This window comes from Hippoglossus hippoglossus, chromosome 8, assembly GCF_009819705.1.
Source record: "Hippoglossus hippoglossus isolate fHipHip1 chromosome 8, fHipHip1.pri, whole genome shotgun sequence".
In the NCBI taxonomy this organism is placed as follows: domain Eukaryota; kingdom Metazoa; phylum Chordata; class Actinopteri; order Pleuronectiformes; family Pleuronectidae; genus Hippoglossus; species Hippoglossus hippoglossus.
The window spans coordinates 17,573,779-17,597,091 of record NC_047158.1 but is presented as its reverse complement, the minus strand read 5'-3'; the positions used below and the strand labels follow the sequence as shown (position 1 = coordinate 17,597,091).

The following is a 23,313-nucleotide window of genomic DNA, read 5'->3' as shown; positions in this document are numbered from 1 at the left end:
TATTTGAGTGTTTGTGCGATTGTGTGTATTTTATGCAAGGGCCCTGCACAATTCTTTCATACTCTCCTATGCACTGGAGAAGGGAAATAGCAGATCAGGACTTGTTTCATTTTCTTAGACACTGTGAGATTGGGAGTTTTTTGACATTTTCACAAATTCCCCTGAAGATAATCAATGGATCTTGATGAAAAAAAGAAATCAGACATATATAGTGAACGGATTTTTACGTAAGTGTTTTAAATTTGGGCCTTGGCGGATGTAAGCGCTCTGCTGTGCCCTCTGGAAAATGATGGAGAAAAACTATAAAGCAGCACAAAATGGAAACACTGTGTAGCTCTGGATTGTACAAGAGTAAAAAATGCTGTTGTAATGCACTTGGTTTAAAACTTGAAATCTGCTTTTGCGAAAGCCCAAACATCCCTTGACACAAAAACATCTTTCGTCCTTGACCCCCTGACGACCTTTTTTTTAAAAAAATCCGTACATTTCCTTTATCCAACTTGTTGAGTAAATGCTTGAGTGTGCACGTGTCCACAGACGTGCACGCGCAATACACAAATGTCTCCTACCTCTCATTCAGAAAGCCATTATGCTGCCCCTCCTCATTGTCCTGACCACGCGCGCTCTCTTGTGCACATCTTATTTCCAGCTTGCCGGGGCAGTGGACCCCTCTGCAGTTGTTGCCCCTCTCCCCCCCCTACCCCCCCTCCTGCCTATTCTCTACCGCAGGGCCATCCCTGCCCACCTATTTGTGATGTCCTCAGCCAATGAGGTGTGAGTGCATGGTGAGCAAGCACCAATGAGGCCACTTTTTCATCTGTATAAAACTTTTCAGGACAGTTTGCCGGGTTGCACTTTCTGTCAGTCCAGGGCTCCAAGAGGAGAGCAACAGCCCAGAGAGAGAGAGAGAGAGAGAGAGAGAGAGAGGGGGGAAGAGAGAGAGCAAGTGTGAACGCAGGGGGTTGCCAGGTTTTAATCCCAGTCCCACGCTTTAAGAAAGTGGTGGGTGAACATTGGTTCAGTTGTTTTTTAAGTTTTCCGTTTCAGGCCAGCTGGGCGGCTCAGACTGATGTGAGTGTCTCTGTGCTTTTTTGTCCCTCTGTCCTGAAGCCTCTCCGTTTCATCGAGGATGGAGAACGCACACAACAAAGAGTCAGAGGACGTTCTGTCCAACTTTGGCGTCACTGAAGAAACCGGCCTGTCTCCCGAGCAGGTCAAGAACAACCTGGACAAGTATGGCTTCAACGGTGAGGGAGATAAAAAATGGATGGATGGATGACCGGGAGGATGAGTTGGATGGAGCGCTGGAGAAAGAGTAGTAGTGAATGAAGTGATTGAGGAGCTGCAGGATGGAGGTGTCCTGGAGGAGGAGGAGGAGGAGGAAAAGACTCATGGAGGAGAGATGGAAAAGCATAGAGGCAGAATGATTGTGTGTGTGTGAGAGGTTTAACAAGATGAAATGGACGAAAGAGACACTGAGGGATGAAGAAAGAGGAGGAGGAGGAGGAGAGGGAGAAGTGAGGAGACTGATAGATGAACTGTGGTGATGCTCTGATTCAGGGAAAGTGAATGATACAAATGGGGAGTGATGTTTGTGCAGCAGGTGCATCAGGGGGAGTTTCAGGTTTCTGACAATCACAATCACTGGTTTTAGTTCTGGAGATAGTTCTGTAAACTGAGTGAATCCACTGAACACACCAGTCGTCCACTTACTTACTTTTTCCAACCACATGTTTTATGCAACTAAAAGCTCCTGAAAAAGCTCGTAATTGGACCTTGAGTTTGGATATTTAAGTCCCCATCCTGATATTTCAGAGAAGCATCCAACACAGCAAGAAAAGTCAAGCATAAGTAAATGTAAATGTTCCGTGTCATCGCTGGATGCTGAGCCCGGCTGCGGTGACTGTATTTGGAGCGGCTGAGCCTCAGCGGACAAGCTGGTGTTGACAGAGTGGCAGCGAGCTATAATAACAGAAAGAGTAATTAAGAGTCACCGCAAAGGTCGGTTACTGACGCCACTATATTCGTGTGATAAACTGGCAGCAGGACAAGGAGGCCCGAATAAACCAACTGCTACTTATACACAAATAATTCACACTTGGGAGGGATGCTGCGGCACCGACTGCTGGATATTCATAGACACATGGAGAGAGATTGTGGATTTCATCATTGTGTTTTGATACGCTGCGAACACTTGAAAAACAAAAGCAGATGAACGTGGCGTGACGCCTCATGCATTATTAACATTCTTTGTCTCTCTTCACCCACAGAGCTGCCAGCCGAGGAGGGTGAGTCCACTTTCAAACACCTGTTTTTCAATTCTTCATGTAGAAATGACGACGTCCCGTTGATCGTCATTTATCTTTGTGCCGCCCCCCCCCACCGCTTCCTGTGATGACAAGTTACAGGGTCATTTGTTTGACACCTGTCACTGATGGCTTCTTGCAGCAAGCTCCGAGATAGTTACAGTGCACAAATAACGTGTTAATGCCACACACAGCTCAAAAGACCTGTCTATACATTGATTTGGCCTCAAGACAAGCAACTAAAAGTACAACATGACACCATACATATCATGTAGGGCTCAGATATAACAAAATAAGCCACCATGAATTAATGATCATAATTTACACTTCCAATCAATGCATTTCCTGTTGGGTCATTGGTCTTGCATGCAAAGTCACAACAGATTATATATCTTTAATTTTCCAGGTCAGTAGATGAATATTTAGTCAGCAGTAAACTTCATGTGTGACCAGTGTGCGTGATTTTATGTTGTTGTTTTATTTCCTCAGGAAAGACCATCTGGGAGTTGGTTGGGGAGCAGTTCGAGGACCTGTTGGTCAGAATCTTGCTGCTGGCCGCCTGCATCTCTTTTGTGAGTCTGTTCACTTTTCGCCCTAAACATGATATTGTGTTTCTGTAATATTCACTGAGTATAGTTTCTGAAAGGGTTCTTAGAAACCGATCTCCCCTTGTTCCAGCAGCACGAGGAGAAACGTTACACATTTGTTCCATTACGACTAAATCTAGCGAGTTGAAGCCATCGACTGAGAAGGTGGTGTGAGGACTTTTTACGCCCTCATGCTCCAGAGCCATTTAGAACAAGCTCCACCAATCAGATGTGTATGTCCGGGCCTATAGGTTATTTTAAGGTTAATGTCTGAGGCAACACAGTCAACAAGTACCTCAGAGACAGATCCCGACCAAATCTGTAGTAGAAATAACGTCAATTACAAAATGTCACGTTGACTGTGCTCATTGACGAGCTGCATCTTCTTCCATGTCCTCTTGGCGATGACGCACACACTCACGCACTCGGGCGGACAAGCGCAGCGTGTACATCACCGAGTTATTAAATTACACTGGGACCCGTGTCCTCACTCTCATTTACACAAGGAATCCCCCCCCCCCCCACACACTCCTCCCCCTTCCCTGTCGCTCTCTCCAAAACTGTTTTGTGGAGAAGGGCTGAACACATTGTCTTAATCCTCCATCGCTGCCCTCTGGCCTCCCTGCACAGCTGTCACTATGGCCTTAGAAGGCCTGACGTCTCTGTGTGTGAGTGTGTACTTGTACTTCTTGTGAGTCCTTGTACTTCGTCTTTGCGAGTGAGGACATATTTGGCCGATTCTCACGTTTTCAAAGGTCTATCTGAGGGTTCAGACTTGTTTTTAGGATCGGGGGTCAGAATTAGATTTAGGTTAGGGTAGTGATTAGGTTTGGGTTTTGGTTGAAATGATTAGAGTGGTTAGAGTGGGGGGCTAGGGAATGCACTATGCCAATGAGTGTCCTCACTAAGATGTGCGTGTGTGATAGACAGAGCAAAATAAAGAAAATGACAAGGGAGTGGGTGAGTGTTTGTGTGCGTGTGTGTGTGTTTGTTTGTGTGCATGCATTTGTTTGTGCGTGGCAGGAGCTTTATTTTAAGAAAGTCTCAAGCCAGGAAGAGAAACTGTATCCTTGGACAAAGGTCAGGGATGGACGGAACGAGGGACGGCTTGCAGCAGCAGGAGAGAGTGAGGGACAGGGAGGAGGGTGAGGAGGGTGAGGAGGGGGTCAGGGATTGGGTTGCACAATGGCATTGTTTGCTGCAATGACAAACGAGAGCAATAGATTCACAGTCGTATATGGTTTCTAAAAGGGAGAGCACTAAATGCTGCAAACACACGCTCATCCTATTCATACACAGGAATGTCCTACCGCCGCGACGTGCTGACAGGCCCTGACTCTCGCTCCTGAGATCGATTGTGTCTTTGAAGAGAAGCAGGGTGAAGACAGACCCGAGAGGACGAGCAATAGAGCCTATTTTCAGATAAGTGTGAGAGAAGATGGGAGATTAAAGAGCAGACAAATGGATAATACACCAAAGATTATGATGCTGAGCTAAAGGCCGAACGCTACCGGAGGAGGACATGAGGACTCCTGACCTCCGTCCCTCTCTCTCTCTCTCCCTCGCTCCCCGGTCAGCTCCGTGCTCCGCTGGCCTGAGACTAATCTGTGTCAATGTCAACACGGAGCCTTTCCGAAACAGATCCGCGATAGTAACACGGGACTCCCACTCACAGGGGGGGGGGGGGCACACGTGTTGGACTACAGGGTTCGAAACACAGTCACGTGTCGAGGGAAGACTTCACACATAACGTAAGATACGGGGACAAAGTGAAATGTCATGTGGTTTGTTACTCACAAATAGCTCCACTTTGTTACTGGCAGAGGTAAAAAGATAATAGTGACACCCTCAGCAACAAGTGCACAACAGACTTAAAGACACACAAAAAAGATCCTGGATCCAACACCCTGATCCGGATCTGCACCAAAGTTTAATGGGATCTTCCCTGACCAACACCACATCCTTCTACCAAGTTTCATGGTAATCTGTGTAGTTATCTTGGTGCAATCATGTGACATGTGCTTATTGCAAACATTATATCAGGGCAACAACTAACAACTTAACTTATGTCAAATATCATCTTATTTACTTATTATCTGTTTTTATATTTCTGACTGTAATGTGTCCACTTGTCCACCAAATATTTTTTGGGGGTAAAAATGCTACACGTTCGCTATGTGACTCACAAAAGTGAGGATTTGCTTTTATACCATTGTAAATCATGGCCTCAGACTGTTGGACACTGTAAAGTCTGGTATTTGTAAGTGAAAACCTCTGTTGTCAAACCTTACAAAGATCACAAACATAATCTGTCTGTCTGTCTGTCTGTATCTGTCTTAGGTCCTGGCTTGGTTCGAAGAAGGTGAGGAGACTGTCACTGCCTTCGTCGAGCCTTTCGTCATCCTCCTCATCCTCATTGCAAATGCTGTTGTGGGAGTGTGGCAGGTTAGTGAGCACGCATGCTTGCCCACACACGCACACGGGTACAATTGCAATCACAAGGACACATACCTGCTCCTGAATTCTGTCTTTTACTCACACCTAAATAGACTCTTAACTTAGCAACAGTCACGACAATAAATCACACACGCCGGCGGGCCTGCTCTGGTCCCAGTCCGTGTCCTTTACCGTGAGCACACTCTCACTCCTATCAAAGCAGCGGTTGAACAGTTTAAGTTCAAGGGAAGCCAGAGTGAGAGGCCTGACGTCAGTGAGAGGTGAAAAAGGTGAAAGGTTAAACCAACGGGGCAAGTGGAAGGAAGAGGTGAGGGGGGGGGCGGCGTGGGACCCATCCTGCCTTGAAGGCTTCAAAACGCAGGCTGCTACGTTACAGTCCGCATTGTGCAACCCCCAGTAAAAATACAGAGGGACTATCAGGTTACCCCAGGCCTGGTGTGCGTGTGTGTGTGTGTTTGTTTGGTAGGGGGGTTCATATCAACCGTGCAGTAGTCATTTGGAAACTATGCACAAGGATTCACACATGGGGGGTATGGGGGAAAATGGAGGGTGGGGAGGGGGCTGCTGGCATAAGTCAGGCTTTACACTTTCAGGTGTTTGAGGACAGCCTTGGAAGAAGTCAAACACTGAACCCGACATGAGTCTGTGATGGACCCGTTCCTCAGCTTGATGCTGCTCTGACACATGACCTCTCTCTATGCAAACACACGAGGCGTCAACTGAAGATGTGTTCAACACTTTAATAATAATTTAACATCCTGGGTCTTTCGATTATGTTTTACACTTTTTGTTCATTTTCACATGTCTTTGATGCATGGCACCACAATGAGCTTATGTTTGGTTTTGTGTGTGTGTGTGTGTGTTTTTGCAACAGGAGCGCAACGCAGAGAGTGCCATTGAGGCTCTGAAGGAGTACGAGCCCGAGATGGGGAAGGTTTACCGGTCGGACAGGAAGAGCGTGCAGAGAATCAAGGCCAGGGAGATCGTTCCCGGTGACGTGGTGGAGGTTTCCGGTAAGGATTCGCAACCACGGGGGGGCGTGTCTGTCACTGCTTTACCTGCTGCATTAGTTCAAGGTCCATACATTCACTGAAAAACACTGAAGAAATCCCCACCTGGTCACAGAACTTATCTTCAAGTCACAAAACCTGTATCAATGAATGTACTTTATACAACCCACAGTAAACATTGTGCATTAGACATCGCGGTGGCAGGTAAAATAAAGTCAATACACAGGAAATCAAACTCTGATGCTGATGTTCACACACTCACATTTGTGGAGCCTGGACTGAGGGACATGCAGAGTAAAGCATCATCCACCTTTTCAAGCTGTGCAATTTTGCATGCAAATTCTGGTAAATGCGTAAATTTAGTTTTTAAGATGTCAACACGGAACCACTGGTCTGTGCACCTTTTGTTTCCTGAAAATAAGCAAAAGATGCAGCAGCCGGCGATGGCAAATTTAAATTGAAGTATTTTTTCATTGCTAGACCGGATAAATCAATGATAAAGTCTTTAGAAGAGGAAAACAACACAAAAACCCAACAATCTAGATGGCAAGTGTGTTATAACGTCTGACTACTCGTGTGAAATGAAAAAGTGCAGCTGCAGTTTGATTATTCATTCAGATCTCACTGTTCCTCTTAACGCGATGAAGACGTCGAGCTTCTCAGCATCTCTGTCCGCTCATGTGCTCCGAGTCGAGTCACACATGAGCAGATACATGGGCACTGGTGTCCTCGGGCATTGAACGCGGGCCCTTTTAAGGCAGTCGCAGAGAAAAGGGGGTGGAGGGCAACTGAAGAAAGTTTCTGCGGGAGGAAAAAAAAAAACAACCACACACACAAGCTTGAGTATAAATACACTTAATATTGACTCGCTCCTCTGTCTCACCCTCTCCCTCTGTTTGTTGTACACCTGTTCTTTTCATTTCATGATCTCCCCAAGGTCTCCCTCTCCCTCCGACTCTGACTGTGGTATCAGTTTTCAACAACAACACTATCCATCCAGAGGGCTAAAACCAGTCAATCAACTCGGCCCCCCCACCCTCCCACCCCCCCTCCATACCTCCATCCTTCTGTAATGCTGCAGTCAGACTCACATGAAGTACTTTGTACTGCGATCCTGCACGAAGACAAAAAGGCTGCTCAACAAATCAGTCACAGAAAATAGAAACACGAAACCAAATCTGAATTCTGTGCATTTCTCTCTCTCTGTGTGTGTGTGTGTGTGTGTGTGTGTGTGTGTGTGTGTGTGTGTGTGTGTGTGTGTGTGTGTGTGTGTGTGTGTGTGTGTGTGTGTGTGTATTTAGTTGGTGACAAAGTGCCAGCCGACATCAGGATCATCTCCATCAAATCCACGACCCTGCGTGTGGACCAGTCCATTCTTACTGGTGGGTGTTAAATGGTCAAATGTAATATTTGATGTCTGCGTCCTTCCTTGATCTCCATCATCCAATCCCTGTGTTTCCTCCAGGTGAGTCCGTCAGTGTGATCAAACACACTGAAGCCGTACCAGACCCCCGAGCCGTCAACCAGGACAAGAAGAACATGCTGTTCTCTGTGAGTCTCTTTTTACTGCCATCGCTTCATCCTTTATTTGACACCTTCACGTTTCCATCACACCCGACTCCAGCTGCTGTTCACTCTCTTCACCAAAACTCAAAGAAGGCTTAGCTTCATTTAGCTGTGTGTGTCCATTTCCATTCACCAGTTTTTAGGTGCATTTGGAATTTGTGCAAAAGAAAAAAAAAAAGGAGTCGAAGCACCAAAAATCCCCCAAAAAGTCAACACATGAAAACACATTTTATTCCCTACAATTGGCAGAAATGGAAAAGTTGGGCTAATGACAAAAAATGTCTACGTATTGGACAATTTGAACTTTTAAACTTAAGGATCAACATAGTTGTTACAGTTCAATATGAATGAGAAACAACTGTCATGACGATCCATCCAATCCTCATGAATACACAAGAGGGAAATTCAGCGTGTGACTAACAGGATACATCCTCTTGGAACCATGAATGTCTGATATTTTTTTCAACTCTGTCCAGGGCACCAACATCGCTTCTGGAAGGGCCACTGGTATCGCCGTGGCAACTGGCGTGTCCACTGAGATCGGTAAGATCCGTGACCAGATGGCCGCCACCGAGCAGGAGAAGACTCCTCTGCAGCAGAAACTGGACGAGTTCGGGGAGCAGCTCTCTAAGGTGGGTGATGTTCAGACTGTGAACACGTCGAAAAACCCAAACTCCGACTAATATCTCACACGTCCCCTCCGACTGCCTGTCCTCCAGGTCATCTCCCTCATTTGTGTGGCCGTGTGGATAATCAACATTGGCCATTTCAATGACCCCGTCCATGGAGGCTCCTGGTTCCGCGGCGCTATCTACTATTTCAAGATTGCCGTGGCTCTGGCTGTGGCTGCCATTCCTGAAGGTAAACCACGAGGATTAACTGCCCAAGAAGATTATCATATCCAAGATTCACATTGTGCAGCTTGTCTACATGACGATGCAGCTCCCAGGGCCTTAAAAACAAAATGAGGGCCAGTTTGTTGATCTTATTCGTTATTTTGTTCGTCTATGTTTTGAAACCTGAGACTGAGAAAAGAACAATTAAGTAAAGACACCTTGATTATATTTATCCGTTTATAAATTTTAGGGAGCGGCAGGTGAGGCACGGACAAACTGGTTTAACTAATTAAAACATTTGCAAAAACTAAGAAACAGCATCTAATCCACTGTCGCTCTGTCAATCAGTGTTGTACTTTGTTGTCTCTTGAAAGCCATCAACCACAAACCAACATATATGTATATTTTTTAAGTACATACATTTTGCTGTCCAGTACACACAAGAGCCTTTTCTGCAGAATTATTAGGGTTGATCATATTTTCTGTAACCAAACCAGTCTCAGAATGGTTGTTGCTCCCACTCGACCCTGTCACGCTGCAGTCACCTGAAACCTGTGCCAACGGTCCTAATGATGCCAAAACAACCTCATCATCTGCAAACACCGGTGCCGCTATAATGTCACTAAGTTGGACCATCTCCAGACCTTCTCCACACGGTTGTTGGAGTTTGATTTTTGCCAAGAATCTAAACACAGACCCGACTGTGGGCGTCCCCCTCCCACACAAATCCCTCTGGAGAACAAAGTAGTTTGGGTGTGCTCCAACCAATGTGTTAAGGACTGTGTTGGGACCACCGCTATTGTCGGGCTGCCAAATGCCAGAGTCCCTAAAGTCCAGGTGGTTTTGTCCAGGCACGACCGTTCTTTCTTTTCACCTGTTTTTCTTTTTTTGAGAACACCCCCTTAACATTTTGTTCACCATCAAAGCCTTCTTATCTTTCCTTCTGTAATAGTTCTGAAAAACATCATGTCACCTTCACTGTGTACCTCTCTTTTGCCCTGCGCCTCATCCACGTGTCCGTCAGGCCTTCCCGCCGTCATCACCACCTGCCTGGCTCTGGGAACACGCCGTATGGCAAAGAAGAACGCCATCGTCAGAAGCCTGCCCTCGGTGGAGACCCTGGGCTGCACCTCAGTCATCTGCTCCGACAAGACTGGCACGCTCACCACCAACCAGATGTGTGTAACCAAGGTGGGTTCAGGTTCATGGGCGTCACAATCTCACGTGCACAAATATACTTAATCATTCATGAATCAGAGAACACTGAATATAGAGCAGATCTGATGTGTCATGTTTCCATGCAGATGTTCATCATTGACAAAGTGGAGGGTGACAGCATTTCCCTCGGTCAGTTCGACATCTCTGGCTCAAAGTACACACCTGAAGGAGAAGTGTAAGTGAAACACATTAAACGATAACACAACCTTGAAGAACAACATCTTGAAATCATGTTTTTGTCATTTTCTAATAGCACAAAGAACGGTTCGTCTGTGAAGTGTGGGCAGTACGACGGACTGGTGGAGCTGGCCACCATCTGCGCTCTGTGCAACGATTCTTCTCTGGACTACAACGAGGTCTGAAGACAGGGATAGTTAGTGTGTCTGACATTAATCCCTGCATGTAAAACCAGTTTAAAATATCCTCACTCTCCTTCTTTCTCTCCAGTCCAAGGGTATTTATGAGAAAGTGGGCGAAGCCACCGAAACAGCCCTGAGTTGCTTGGTTGAGAAGATGAATGTGTTCAACACTGAAGTCCGTGGCTTGTCCAAGGTGGAGAGGGCCGACGCGTGCTGCAGTGTAAGTCCACAAAAGATCCAACTTTTAGAGGACATATCTATATTCAAAAAGAGATGATTCTCAATATTTTAGTATGAACAATGGATCAAATGGCTGCTTACAGGTAAAAGGCGTCATTCACAGTTATAAACCCACAGTGAACCAGAATAGAACTCAGAGCGCATACGTCCGCCGAGGCCCAACAGTCCCAACAGCCCCCCTATTTTTAATCAAGTCACACCAAGTTTCACACGCTCGTAAAAATCAGTCCCCTAAATATGCCAGATTTTTTTCCATCTAGATCCATAAATTGCTCCTTGGTGAAAACGTCAAAAGTGAAAAAAGTAAAAACTCTTAATCCGCCAGATCCAGATTCACACAAACATTTTATGCATTCTTTCTTGACCCACATCCATCCACTAAGGTTCATGCTAATACATCCAGCAAGCTAGACACAACCTTGATTTTTGAACATTTTCATGCAGTTCACCGGCTTTTCCTTGATTATCCTATAGGTGATCAAGCAGCTGATGAGGAAGGAGTTCACCCTGGAGTTCTCCAGAGACAGGAAGTCCATGTCAGTCTACTGCTCTCCCGCCAAGTCCGCCAAAGCCGTGGGAAACAAGATGTTCATCAAAGTGAGTGTGTGGATTCTAGATTTTATGACTTCCTGGTAAAAACAAATCACAGCAAAACACAGGAGCCAAATGCAAATGGTTGTCATCACTGCGACATTAGGGAGCTCCAGAGGGTGTCATCGATCGCTGCTCCTACGTCCGAGTGGGCACCAACCGCGTACCCCTGACTGCGCCGGTCAAAGACAACATCCTGTCCATCATCAAGGAGTGGGGCACGGGGCGCGACACCCTCCGCTGCCTGGCACTTGCCACCTGCGACTCTCCTGTGAGGAAGGAAGACATGAACCTGGAGGATGCGACCAAGTTTGCAGACTACGAGGTGGGTGACGGAGGACAGATGAAGCAACATTAGGGTCATGAGGCTCCACAGAGATGAGGCAGTGACTCCCTACTGCTCAGCACAGTACATCTCAGAAACAATGTTATATTGATTCTTTGCCTTCATTTGTTCTCTTCATTGTGAGTGGCTCCAAAGAACTTTTTGCTTTCTTAATACACCCAGACTGATTTGACCTTCGTGGGCTGCGTGGGCATGCTCGACCCTCCTCGCAAGGAGGTCAAGGACTCCATCGAGCTGTGCAGGGCGGCTGGTATCCGTGTCATCATGATCACTGGTCAGTTTATGCATGATGCTCTGTGCTTCAAAATTAATTTACGCATGAAGAAAAAACTGAATCCTTATTTGTTTCCCATGCCTCCGTAGGTGACAACAAGGGCACAGCGGTGGCCATCTGCCGTCGAATCGGCATCTTCACTGAGGATCAGGATGTCACTGGCAAGGCCTTCACCGGTCGTGAGTTTGATGACCTCGCTCTGTACGATCAGAAGAAGGCAGTTCGAGAGGCCTGCTGCTTCGCCAGAGTAGAACCATCCCACAAGTCTAAGATCGTTGAGTTCCTGCAAAGCTTTGATGAGATCACTGCCATGGTGAGAAGAAAAACAGAGATTTCCTTGTGTTGAAAAAGGTGAATACTTCCTCTCTTCTCAGGCTAACGCTTCACTCCTCTCCTCCATGTTCCCTCTACCCTTCACTCAGACCGGTGACGGAGTGAATGATGCCCCCGCTTTGAAGAAAGCGGAGATTGGCATCGCCATGGGCTCTGGCACTGCCGTTGCCAAGTCTGCCTCTGAGATGGTCCTGGCTGACGACAACTTCTCTTCCATTGTGTCCGCTGTTGAGGAGGGCAGAGCCATTTACAACAACATGAAGCAGTTCATCCGCTACCTCATCTCCTCCAATGTAGGCGAGGTCGTCTGGTGAGTGAAAGGATCCGACTTTTCCCGTCTTTGCATGAGACAAAAAGAGGAACTGAGTCAAAAGCTAAGAAAAAACATTTTGGCCTCCGCTTCAGTATCTTCTTGACGGCCGCCCTGGGTCTGCCCGAGGCTCTGATCCCCGTCCAGCTGCTGTGGGTCAACCTTGTGACTGATGGTCTGCCCGCCACTGCCCTGGGCTTCAACCCCCCTGACCTGGACATCATGGGCAAAGCCCCCCGCTCCCCCAAGGAGCCCCTCATCTCAGGCTGGCTCTTCTTCAGATATATGGCCATTGGAGGTAACTCTCTCTCCTTCACTCTCATTTCATTTGGTCTCATCCACTGAAGCATTTGAGGGCACGAACACGGACATGGAATTACATGTTATATTTTATTTATTAAATACTGGACGTTTATAAACCTATCCAGCATTTGATTTGGTTTGATTATTACTGATGGTGCAGATATGTCCCTCATCCTGAAGATTCCTTTACCTCCTTTAGTTTTCTAGCGGCTTTTGATAAAGTTGTCATTTAAAAGAACACATCCACAGTCACATATAGAACTCAGACCCCAAAATGTTCAACACTAATTAATCAGTTTTCATCTAAAAGGTGTGATTTTAATCATCAGAAAGTCTTAAAACCATTATAAGTTTTAGATTTGAGACTTGATAATGTGTCATTCAGGTTACGTCGGAGCTGCGACCGTTGCAGCAGCTGCCTGGTGGTTCCTGTACTGCGACGAAGGCCCAATGGTCTCCTTCCACCAACTGGTGAGTATTTAACCCTGTGCATCTGTGGGACCATGTAAACACCTGTAACTTCACAAAAGAGTGAACCTACAGTACCTCTGTACAAACATTGAGGGTCCTTAGCTTCTGAGAGACGGGGCCAGACTCTGAAGGATGCGCGCTTGTGTCTCTGTCGTCAGTCACACTTCATGCAGTGCAGCGAGGACAACGAGGACTTTGACGGGATCCGCTGTGATGTGTTCGAGTCTTCTCCTCCGATGACCATGGCTCTGTCCGTGCTGGTCACCATCGAGATGTGCAACGCCCTGAACAGGTCTGACAACACTCAAAGGGCATCGTGGGTTCTTCCATCTGAGCACTGGGAATGGAAAATAAATATTTACAGATGTTCTGTAAAATGACCAAGTGCATGTAAGCAATTACTGTATTCAAGCCCAAATTTTAAGTACTCTTACTTTCATATTACATTGTACTTCTCTTCCATTACAGTTCAGGGGGTATTATTGCACTTTAAACTCTAAACATATTTGTCAGCTATTGATTCAACTGCTAAACAGTTTATAAAATCATTCTGAATGAACAAAATCAAGTATTAAAAGGCTGCTTACATCTTAAAACCTCTGTAATGATAACACTCTCAGGGGCCACTTTTTTCTGGATCGTTTGAGTTGAGTTCTTTGTGATATTTTAAGTACAATACATAATCATATTTACATACTTTTGAATAAATAATACTTTTCGTGCTGAATTTTACAGTGATATTTTACTGTCATGAAACTGACTCTGGTTTGTTTGCAAACACACTGTAACTGTGCTGAGATGTTTCTTCTGAATGTGACGACCTCTATCTTCAGCATTTACCAGATCTCCAGTTGATTCTTATTCTTCACGTGTATATTTTCATGCATTCACCTCAACACACATGCATTAACGTACCCCTCCGCCTCCCCCATCCAACCTTCCTCCCTCCCTCCCCCAGCTTGTCTGAGAACCAGTCCCTGGTGCGCATGCCCCCCTGGAGCAACTGCTGGCTGGTGGGTGCCATGACCCTCTCCATGTCCCTTCACTTCATGATCATCTACGTCGACCCCCTGCCCGTGAGTCTGGCCTCCTGCACCACATCCACAACCATCTCCCCCCTCCACTCTTCCCCCATACACACGGCCTCCATGTCTCACTGCTGAAGCATCACTCTGTTGCCCAGTTTACGAACAGGGTGAGACACAATTAAACCAGCTGATCAGAACTGTCAACTCCTAAAATACTTCCCTAATTGCTGTGGCTAATGTGAAGCAGATAGCAATTAAATCCAAATGATTAAATCAAGTTTTTAAGTTATAAAAAAGTTATAAATCAAGACTTCAAGAGTGAGGCAGTGAGGATCAGGGTTAAGTGGAGATCATTATGTCACTTACTGCTCTCTGGAGGACAATAAGTGTAAAAACAACACTTTTCAAAAATGACTTCAAACACTGAAATTACTGTTTAAACAACATATGTGCAAATACTTTTAAATCAGCAACTAGCGTGTCACTCAGTTTCATGAAAACACATTTAAATTCACTGGATCCAGATTTTAATTTACAACTGCACCAAACTGCACACACAGATCTACTTGATATACTCTGTAAATCTATTCATTCAATTTTCCATCACCCCTTCACCGTGACATGATTTCTGAATAAACGTGGAAAGTTTGTTTTCGTCAGTATGAACCCGGAGCTGCTCTCGTCCACAGATGATCTTCAAGCTCACTCACTTGAACGTGGAGCAGTGGCTGATGGTGCTGAAGCTCTCCTTCCCGGTCATCCTCATCGACGAGCTCCTCAAGTTTGTGGCTCGCACATATCTGGAGGGTAAGCTGAGCGCACGAGAATATCCATTCAAACCAAAATGATTTCATGTTGCTGAGTAATGATGTTTTTTTTTTACTGTTAGAAGAGAATTCATTCATTTATACCAGTATTCTGGGATGTGGCGATGATGTGCACCAGAGCCTCTGGTTACTGGACTAGAAATGAATATTTAAGATGTCAACATGGCTTTATCCTCCTCCTTACCTCCCAATTTGATTGTTTTAACCTCTCCTTCCTGTTTTCTTATTCCTGCTACTTGACAACTTTCTCCCACTTTCTTATCCTTTAACTTCTGTTTCTCATATATTTAATATTTTTCTCCTTGGATGCTCTTTTTTCACTTTTCCCTCTCTGACAATGCAGCCTAAACCCGTTTCCCCCTCCTCCATACCCCTGTAACCACACAAGGTATCCCCCTGACACGAGCTAAAGGCTTCCGCCCTCTGCATGTGCACGGCCTACAGGTCTCACGCTGGGAATTATACAGGTTTATGTTATTCTGTCAGAGAAACGCTGTTGTCCGTCAAGTTTGTCTTTTTACCTTCTGTGTTTTATTTGTCTTTGTAATCTTTCTCAACTAATCTTAGACTGTGTGTGTAGCCGTGATTCGTTCCGATGACTTTCACGAGCTGCCAGTAGAAATCCAATATTTGCTCTCAGTGTCGGTGTAAACTGTAGAGTTGGCTTTTATCATTGGAAGCTTGAAAATGCTTCTTTATCTTTTTGCTTAGAGCAGTTTGTAGAATAGAGGAAGGCCGCTCAGCACATGTTCTGCCTCCTGCTTTGACTTTTCATTTGCTGCAGACAAGCTACATGTGCATTTTGCTAACACCGTAAAACATTGTATTATTTCTTGAAACAGACTTTGTGTGCCCGATTGCTTTTGTGATTATAAAAAACACATAGGCAGTCTTTCTCATTTTTTAAAATATTTATCATTGCTCACATAAGACCTTGCTTCAAATGTTTGATATTTTCACAAAGAGGGGTAGAGATTTAAGTTTGCATACTTATGATAATTTGCTTCCCTGCTTATTATTATTATATGAGAATATTGATACCACTCATATCTATACACGAATTCAAGGCTTGAACCACAACCAATCCCACCACCAAACTAGAATCGCACTCAATAGAGCGTAAACACATGAAAACACATTTAAATTCACTAGATCCAGATTTTTATTTGGATCTGAACCACATTGGACAGAATCATATCAGTCCCTTGAATGTTTCCGGTTTTTGCAAAACACCCAATCTCGCAATGTTAAAGAAAGTGAGGACAATTCCTGGATAGTGGCTGGTGGTTAAATGTCAGTAAATCACTTTGTGTCGGTCAGATGTGTCCCTTTTCCTTTTCTCCTTAAAAATAGACAATCATATCTTGGCTCTCAGCAGTTGCCAGGCAACCAGCGGAGACAGAAAGTTGCTAGTTCCAGTGAAGATATAAAAATAGTCCTGCACACAAACCCTGTTTAAAAGAGCATATTTTACTTTCTACACGTACGGCACTATACTGCTTAAACAAAGTAGTGTAGAATCTGTCAGTTTATTGTAGAGATGCTACTGGATGGATTTTGTTGTCCTTTCTGGTTGCGCTGACCACAGCTAACAAGCTTCCTGGCAGGCAGCTCATTTAACTCTTGAAAACAAAGCAAATTGGTGTACGTGTCCAAAATGTCCAACTTATTTTGCAATTCACTTTTTAACCAATGGAGCTCACTCAGCCGCAGCCCACTGCCGTTACCCCACAAATGACAACGCCTTTGTTTTCTCCCCCAGGGAAAGTCTAGAGGCGAAGTTCATCAGAGAGTGTCTGAAGCAGAGCGAGAGAGAGAGAGAGAGAGAGCAAGAGAGAGAGAGAGAGAGAGAGAGCACAGAGACACAGGATGGAGAGAAAAGGCCGAGCGCTCCCACTGCCAGCGAGCCTGCCGACAGTCGCCTGATGTGATGAAAACATCGAGCGGCGTGAATACAGCAGAAAACACATAAGCCATCTGAAAAATACACCAAAAAAAAAAAAGCTGCAAAATATTTTTTTTTTCTGTGTATGTACTGAAATTAATATATAGGATAAACTTATTAAAACTATTCTGTGTTGATTCTATTCTTAAAGAATAAAAGATATGTATTAAAGAAAGTGTCAAACTTGGATGTTTCCTGTTCAGTTTGGACGGATGTAATTTGCTGTTGATTATAATCTGATGACATTAATGGAAGTGTTACAGGAATTATAATGTGGTGAACAACATTGTGTGGACGTGCTGGGACTGAAAACCAGAGTCATCAGAGTTTAAAAGAGATTCTGCAGCTGTGAGGCTCGAGCGTTCAACATCTGTATGAAGAAAGAGTCTTTGTGTTCTGCTTTGTTGCCAAGTGTTTTCTGCCCCGCTTCAACAAAAGCTCCTCTGTAGCCTGTTAATACACCGCTGAATATCTGTAAATATATTCATGTCGCCTGTTTTCTGACTGTTGTTGCAGTTTTTGCACTAAACTACATTATCTGTATATGAAGTTAACATTTTCTTTAATCCAAGCTTCAGGGTTTTTTAAAAACCTTTTTCAGCCTGTGACTCCATGTATGAGTTTTTGAGGCTATATTAAAAAAAAAAAAAAATCAAGGGCATGCAAGATTTTATGAATAGATTAAATGGAAATTATTCAAATACGCTGTATAATCAATCCTAGTTTATTAAAATATCCATTTGAACAAATATGCATATTAGTCTTCCAATAATCCTGTTTCTAAATTAGATGACCCTGTGTGCAGTGGAAACCTGTCGTTAGTTTTCGGTATTAATAAAAAAAATGCCAATATGTTAACATCACATTTCTTATTTGATTTTTACATATTTTCTCATTCTCAGTTTGAAGTCTAAATGATAAATGATGTGGCTGTACTACAGAACTGAAATATATAACAATACTAAGCTTAAAAGACAACAAACTCATAGATATAAAAAAAAAAAAAATTCATATCTGAAATGCAGTTAACTTAGATGAGTATATTTTGAATTTATTATTGAATAAATGTAATTGTATAGGTCCTCATCGTCTCTCTACAAAGGTCCAGAGAAAACTTGTTTGCATATGAAAATGCTCGTGTTGTTTGCATATTAATAAGTTCAGTGTTGAACTGTTGAGTGTTTAGCTGAAGTCAGTTTTATAAACAGAGAATATTTACACGTGTTTTAGTACAGAAAGAAACATGTCACTAGTTGTAGGGGAGATAAATGAACAGCGTCACTGCAGAATTCACCACAGATCACTTTGGTCACTAAGCAACAGTTTGAGTCACTGACACAAAACCATTGTGTCTGAAACAAAAAGAAACATCATGTCTCTGTTCAGGAGAATCTCCAGTGTCATAATACTGTGCTAGCAGCAGCAGCAGCGACTGGGATGACTCCAGCGCCCACCCTACCACACTGTCTGTTTCATGTGGCTGTGGTTAGTTGAATATTATTGGTCACTGTAGAGATACTTCATCTTGGTCCGTGGTCTTTGGTTCCAGTGGTTCCAGTGTGTCTTTCAGAAAAACTCACGAGGCGTCTGCAGGCGAGGAGCCGGCTTCACTGACGCCCTCTTCCAGGATTTCCTTGACTTGTTCCAGACTCTCCGCCTGTCGAATTACCTCAAGCTTCACCTGAAGGAAGAGAGACGGGGGAGTAAGTTAACATTTTGTCATTAATGTGGAGTAGCTCCACAGATTTCTAAAGCTAATGATAGTTGTCAGAAAAAAATACTACTTTAGTTTAGTTCATTTTTATCAGTGCTAATACCCGAGAACCATTACACAACTTATCTACTGCAGGTACCCGAGCCGATGAAGGACTCTGATCCCCACTGTTCCTACCTGCAGCGACTGGGAGAGCTGGACAAAGTCCCTCTGCACAGTCTGGATGGTGTCGACCTGTGAGCGCAGGCTGATCGCTTGACTTCGCAGCTCCAGACACTGTTGGTGCAGAGCCGCCTGACACAACAGATCAAACCATATTCAAGTCCAGAATCTCCAGATATTATGATCCTATTGGTACTATTAAAAAGACACTCAAGCATGAACCATTTATACTATTCAACAATGTAGAGTTAAATTAGAGTGTCTCATTTAATCATTAAGCTTTCATTATCTACATATTAAAGTACAGACTCCTAATCATAGGATAAGATTCACTGAGGCACATAGACAGCATCAACACTTGGATTTACTTTATCTTTGCCGAGAGCCTTGTTGGTGCTCTGTACATGAGAGAGCGCCACCCGTAGGGCGTCCAGTTCATTGCGGCAGGCCGCCAGTTCAGCCTGCAGCTGGTCCCTCTGAGCCTGAATCCTCTCTGTCTCCGTCTTCAGACTGGACAGCTGCACTGCACACACACAATCACACACAGGTCTGCATCAAGTTAAGAAATCAATCACCGCTGCATCATGGGGGCTCTTCAACCTGTTTACAACGATGTGCTTATTAAAAAGAAAACTCCAGGTAAATCTGAATGAAATACACCAATAACAAGAATTATTAACTGCCCTCTTACACTTATAATAAAGCAGGAGTTGTTCACTCACCTTCTAAAACCTCTGTTGACAGAAGATGCAGGTGGCAGCAGAGAGGATGTGAGAAAAAGCAGAATAAAACATGTGTCACAGTCGAGACAGACAGTGCAGGAGAACTGCTTAAATACGGATGTGATGATCCACAGACCGTTCTCCTCTGTCCGAGTGTCCAGCTGCTCCCTCAAGTTCACTATCTCAATGCGAAGACGCTCCTCACAGTGCGCCCCCTGCAGGCGAGTTCCACAGTGAACACATATGAGTAGGAGACACATGAAGAAACTGTCGGCTATAAAACCATGAAATCAAATTAAAACAAAACCGGAACAAAAATAAATAGATGTCAAAATAATTCCAAATCAGGTCATTGGCAACTTGATTACTTGATTACAAAGTAAAATTACAATAATGAGACTTCATAAAAGGTCAAAAATTAATAGTAAGTGAAGTTTTTTCTTTGCTGCAGATATACAGGGAAAGTAAAACCAGTAAACAAGTGATGGTACCTGTAGTGTTGCTTGGAGTGAAGGGTCTGCCACCTCATCCTCAACCTCGTCTCCTTTCAGTCTGGACAGCTCGTTGCACATCTTTCTCTGAGAAAAAGACAACTCCGCCTGCAGGAGAGAATGATCCTTTCAACACCTGCTCCATGGGAACCAAGTGATCAACATGATGTCACTCACCAGCCGGCTCTGGACTGCATTCTGTGATTGGCTAAAAGATTTCTGCAAATCCAGGAGGAGGGCCTCTGAAGTCTGCACCTGAGACTGGAGCATTGACACCTGGACAAAAACACATGTGTATGAGCCTGTGAGTGTCATTTCCATTTCGCTGTCATGAGATCTTGACACAACAGCTCTATAGCTGTTATATAGCTGTTTATAGCTGTTATAGTGTGTGCGTGTGTGTATTCACTACGCTTGGAACTTTTTCCCCACCTGTTTGTGTGTGTGGTTGGTCTGCGTGTCCAGTTCTTTCTCCAGCTCCTCCTTCTCCGCCTCCAGCCGGCTCACCTCCCCTCGCAGCTCTGAAACCTGCCAAACACACCACACCCTCTTCACACCTGAAGGACTCGAAGCTGAAGGCTTGACTCAATTTTGGAGTGACAATTATCAATTGCTACATTCAAGATCATGAATAAAGAACAGAAACAGAAAACTATGACAATTCTGGATGTTGAAGCACACATGAGAAGTCAAAGATCAAGAATGTTTTCCCTTCAAAGACAAACTTCGGCAGCTTGAAACTATATTCCTGAAATGAGTGTTTGTGTCAGTATACCTGAGCATTGAGTGCATCCCAGTCGCCGTGTGTGACCAGTCGGTGTCCAGCAGGTGGCAAGTAAATGGCCTCGGGCACCAAAGTTCCTGTGGACACCAGTGAGTCCGTGTCTTCCTGAGCGTGGAGTTTCCTGGGCAGGGAGGGCGTGTCTAAGGAGAAGGAGGACAACGAGGCCGAGTCGCAGTGCCGCAGTGAAAAATAACCCTCTGCCGTAAGCTGAGCCCCTTCACCGTCCGCGGCGGCTTCAAGCTCTGCCGGCTGGCCACGAGTCCTCTCTATCGATGCCATCGCCTCAGCCTCTGTCATCCTGCTGGTGTTCGATGTCAAAGATTCGCTACTGGAGACTTCAGCGTCCATCCTGCTTCTCCTTCCACTCATCTAACAGGGGGAGAAACACAAATTGGTGGGATTGAGTCCTGGAACACCTGGAACACAAGTTAATAAAGTGAAAGAAAGTTTAACACTGACCATGCTCTGTACACTGGATCTCCTCCACTCCACAGGCTGAGACTGGAGAACCGCTATCCTGGCCTCATACTGCGCTGCTGTCTCTGCAAATACAACAGGATAATGATGACACCATTCATCACAAAGTGTAAGAATCTATGGAGTAGAAGTGTTGGATTGACATACATTGACTCCAGATTCAAATAATCAAGCTAACGTTTCTCTATCGTTTCTTTTATCAGGCCGTGTCCACACAAGCCGCCAAACACAAACACACTCTGACCTCTGAGAGCCTCCTGCAGCGACTGGATCTCTTGATCACATTGTTTCTGCAGCTCTGCCAGTTCCTCCTGTTTGCTCAGCTCGCAGATCGTCGCCACTCCCTGCCAGTGTTCGGCCTGAGCTCGGCACTCGGCTAGCTGGGCCTGCAGGCTCGCCTCTGGGAAAATGACAAACGTGTTCTTATGTTATTACGTTATGTATTCTGGCATTATTTTAGCTTTGTAATACAACAAAGCACATTTGTGTCATCGTGGTTTGACTGTGGCAGAGAAGTACTTTACACACTGTTACAGAGGTCAGCCTGAAAGATAATAATCTGCATTTCAACCCAAAGAAACAATGGATGACAGCCCCTGACGACATTCTTACTCTACATGACAAAGTGTCAGGGCACAGAACGAATTATTGTCAAATATTTTTAATGTCACATAATTTACTTCTTAACATATATTACACTAATAGTTTACTTGCAGGTCGTATTGCCATACACACACCCTACATGTAATGTGTATATTTGTATAGGCACTGTATATATGAAAAAGTCATTAGCTCAACTTTAACAATTAAAACTATTTTGTTTATAGTCACATATTTTCTTTAAAGTTTAATCCCCTGCTGTGTTTATTGTCACATGTGTTGTAAACATCAAATATTACACAAATATTTGACTTGAGGATAGTATGTACATTTGTAGATGTATTGTATATGTATGAAACACTTTATTGCAGTATTTCTACTTTAACATGAGGCTGTGAACACTTTATCCACCCCTGTTGAAAAGTATTTCATTTGTTGTGACATATTTTACTTATGATCACATATTTTGTGTATTGTCACATGTATAAAACAGTTGAAATGAGCTCAAACTTTAACAACCCAGACAGTACTGCTTTATTGCAGTATCTGTACTTTAACATAAGTACAGTGTATACTTTATTTTTTGCACAATGTGTACAGTACAGTTCACTTACGCAGTAAACTTGTGATATTTGTATTTGAAGAAATCAAACCGAACTCTCGCGATAAGATCAATATCTTGACAATATTGAAAGTCTCTCTGTGGAGGATTACATGGGTTTAAGTGTTAGCTTGCGGCTAGCAGCGCCCGTTCATCTCCATGGCAAACGAAGCTAACAGGTGGTTCGGTCCACAGGCCCCAAGTGAAGCAAAGTTAATGTTTAATGGAAGTTCAGCTCATTTCAAACCAGGTTAACGTGGCTTGTGTTTATTACCTGAGTCTCCGGTGTTCATCGTCTCCCCTGACAGCTCCTCCATTCGCCCGCGGACAGGTTAGACACAGACGGACCGACGGTCCCACGGAGCTGCCCCGGACATTTTGATGGTTTCTGGACGAACAGCGGGACTTTAGCGTGGAAACGGTCCGAACTGTGTCCGCTTCAGGAAACAACTTTCCCCGGTGTGAGCTGCGGAAACACGTCAACCTCCTTCCTGTTCCCTGACGCCTCTCTCCCTCTGTCCTCCTCTGTCCTCCCCTGGTCCTCCCTGGTCCTCCCTTGTCCTCCTCTGTCCCTCTGTCCTCTGCAGTCAGAGAGAACGTGTTTGTTTCTTCACTTTCTGCTTGTTAATAAACTAAGAAAGGAGTTGACACGTTTGTTTATTGAAGTGCTACCACCCACATGTCCTCCACCCTGTTTAACCAGTAGCTGCTGACCCCTGGAGGCCACCCAGCCCCAGTTTGAGCCACATTCATAA

At 44.6% G+C, this 23,313-nt stretch overlaps 2 protein-coding genes across 3 annotated transcripts; one reads left to right on the top strand and one right to left on the bottom strand.

Annotated features, from left to right (window-relative positions):
- The first annotated feature begins 840 nt into the window (after positions 1-840).
- Positions 841-17,190, top strand: atp2a1 (ATPase sarcoplasmic/endoplasmic reticulum Ca2+ transporting 1). Of its 2 annotated transcripts, XM_034594033.1 has the most exons (26): positions 841-1,002; positions 1,111-1,247; positions 2,271-2,288; positions 2,796-2,878; positions 5,234-5,338; positions 6,225-6,363; positions 7,662-7,742; positions 7,826-7,911; positions 8,403-8,558; positions 8,646-8,787; positions 9,787-9,953; positions 10,067-10,155; positions 10,234-10,336; positions 10,428-10,559; positions 11,054-11,176; positions 11,277-11,495; positions 11,679-11,790; positions 11,880-12,103; positions 12,213-12,433; positions 12,529-12,731; positions 13,122-13,207; positions 13,366-13,499; positions 14,166-14,283; positions 14,925-15,042; positions 15,406-15,450; positions 16,825-17,190. In XM_034594033.1, the coding sequence occupies exons 2-25, from the start codon at positions 1,130-1,132 to the stop codon at positions 15,408-15,410; spliced, it is 2,982 nt and encodes a 993-aa protein (XP_034449924.1). In that variant the 5' UTR covers positions 841-1,002; positions 1,111-1,129; the 3' UTR covers positions 15,411-15,450; positions 16,825-17,190. The 2 variants fall into 2 exon arrangements, with proteins under 2 accessions (XP_034449924.1, XP_034449923.1); XM_034594032.1 differs by lacking the exon at positions 15,406-15,450.
- Positions 16,403-23,129, bottom strand: rabep2 (rabaptin, RAB GTPase binding effector protein 2). Its single transcript, XM_034594062.1, has 12 exons — positions 22,833-23,129; positions 21,602-21,757; positions 21,340-21,422; positions 20,872-21,249; positions 20,529-20,624; positions 20,274-20,372; positions 20,097-20,204; positions 19,742-19,820; positions 19,606-19,617; positions 19,252-19,406; positions 18,899-19,015; positions 16,403-18,688 (listed from the first exon to the last, which is right to left on the bottom strand). The coding sequence occupies exons 1-12, from the start codon at positions 22,873-22,875 to the stop codon at positions 18,584-18,586; spliced, it is 1,431 nt and encodes a 476-aa protein (XP_034449953.1). The 5' UTR covers positions 22,876-23,129; the 3' UTR covers positions 16,403-18,583.
- Positions 23,130-23,313: the final 184 nt, after the last annotated feature.

What these genes read in the sequence shown, in the direction of transcription:
- atp2a1 (XM_034594032.1), top strand. Translation starts at nt 1,130, where the DNA reads ATGGAGAACGCACACAACAAAGAGTCAGAGGACGTTCTGTCCAACTTT. An exon ending in CCAAGTTTGCAGACTACGAG is followed by an intron (nt 11,496 to 11,678) that starts GTGGGTGACGGA and finishes TAATACACCCAG; the next exon opens with ACTGATTTGACCTTCGTGGG. An exon ending in TGGTCTCCTTCCACCAACTG is followed by an intron (nt 13,208 to 13,365) that starts GTGAGTATTTAA and finishes CTCTGTCGTCAG; the next exon opens with TCACACTTCATGCAGTGCAG.
- rabep2 (XM_034594062.1), bottom strand. Translation starts at nt 22,875, where the DNA reads ATGGAGGAGCTGTCAGGGGAGACGATGAACACCGGAGACTCAG. An exon ending in GATGAACACCGGAGACTCAG is followed by an intron (nt 21,758 to 22,832) that starts GTAATAAACACA and finishes TCATTTTCCCAG; the next exon opens with AGGCGAGCCTGCAGGCCCAG. An exon ending in AGGCTCTCGGCAAAGATAAA is followed by an intron (nt 19,016 to 19,251) that starts GTAAATCCAAGT and finishes CTGTTGTGTCAG; the next exon opens with GCGGCTCTGCACCAACAGTG.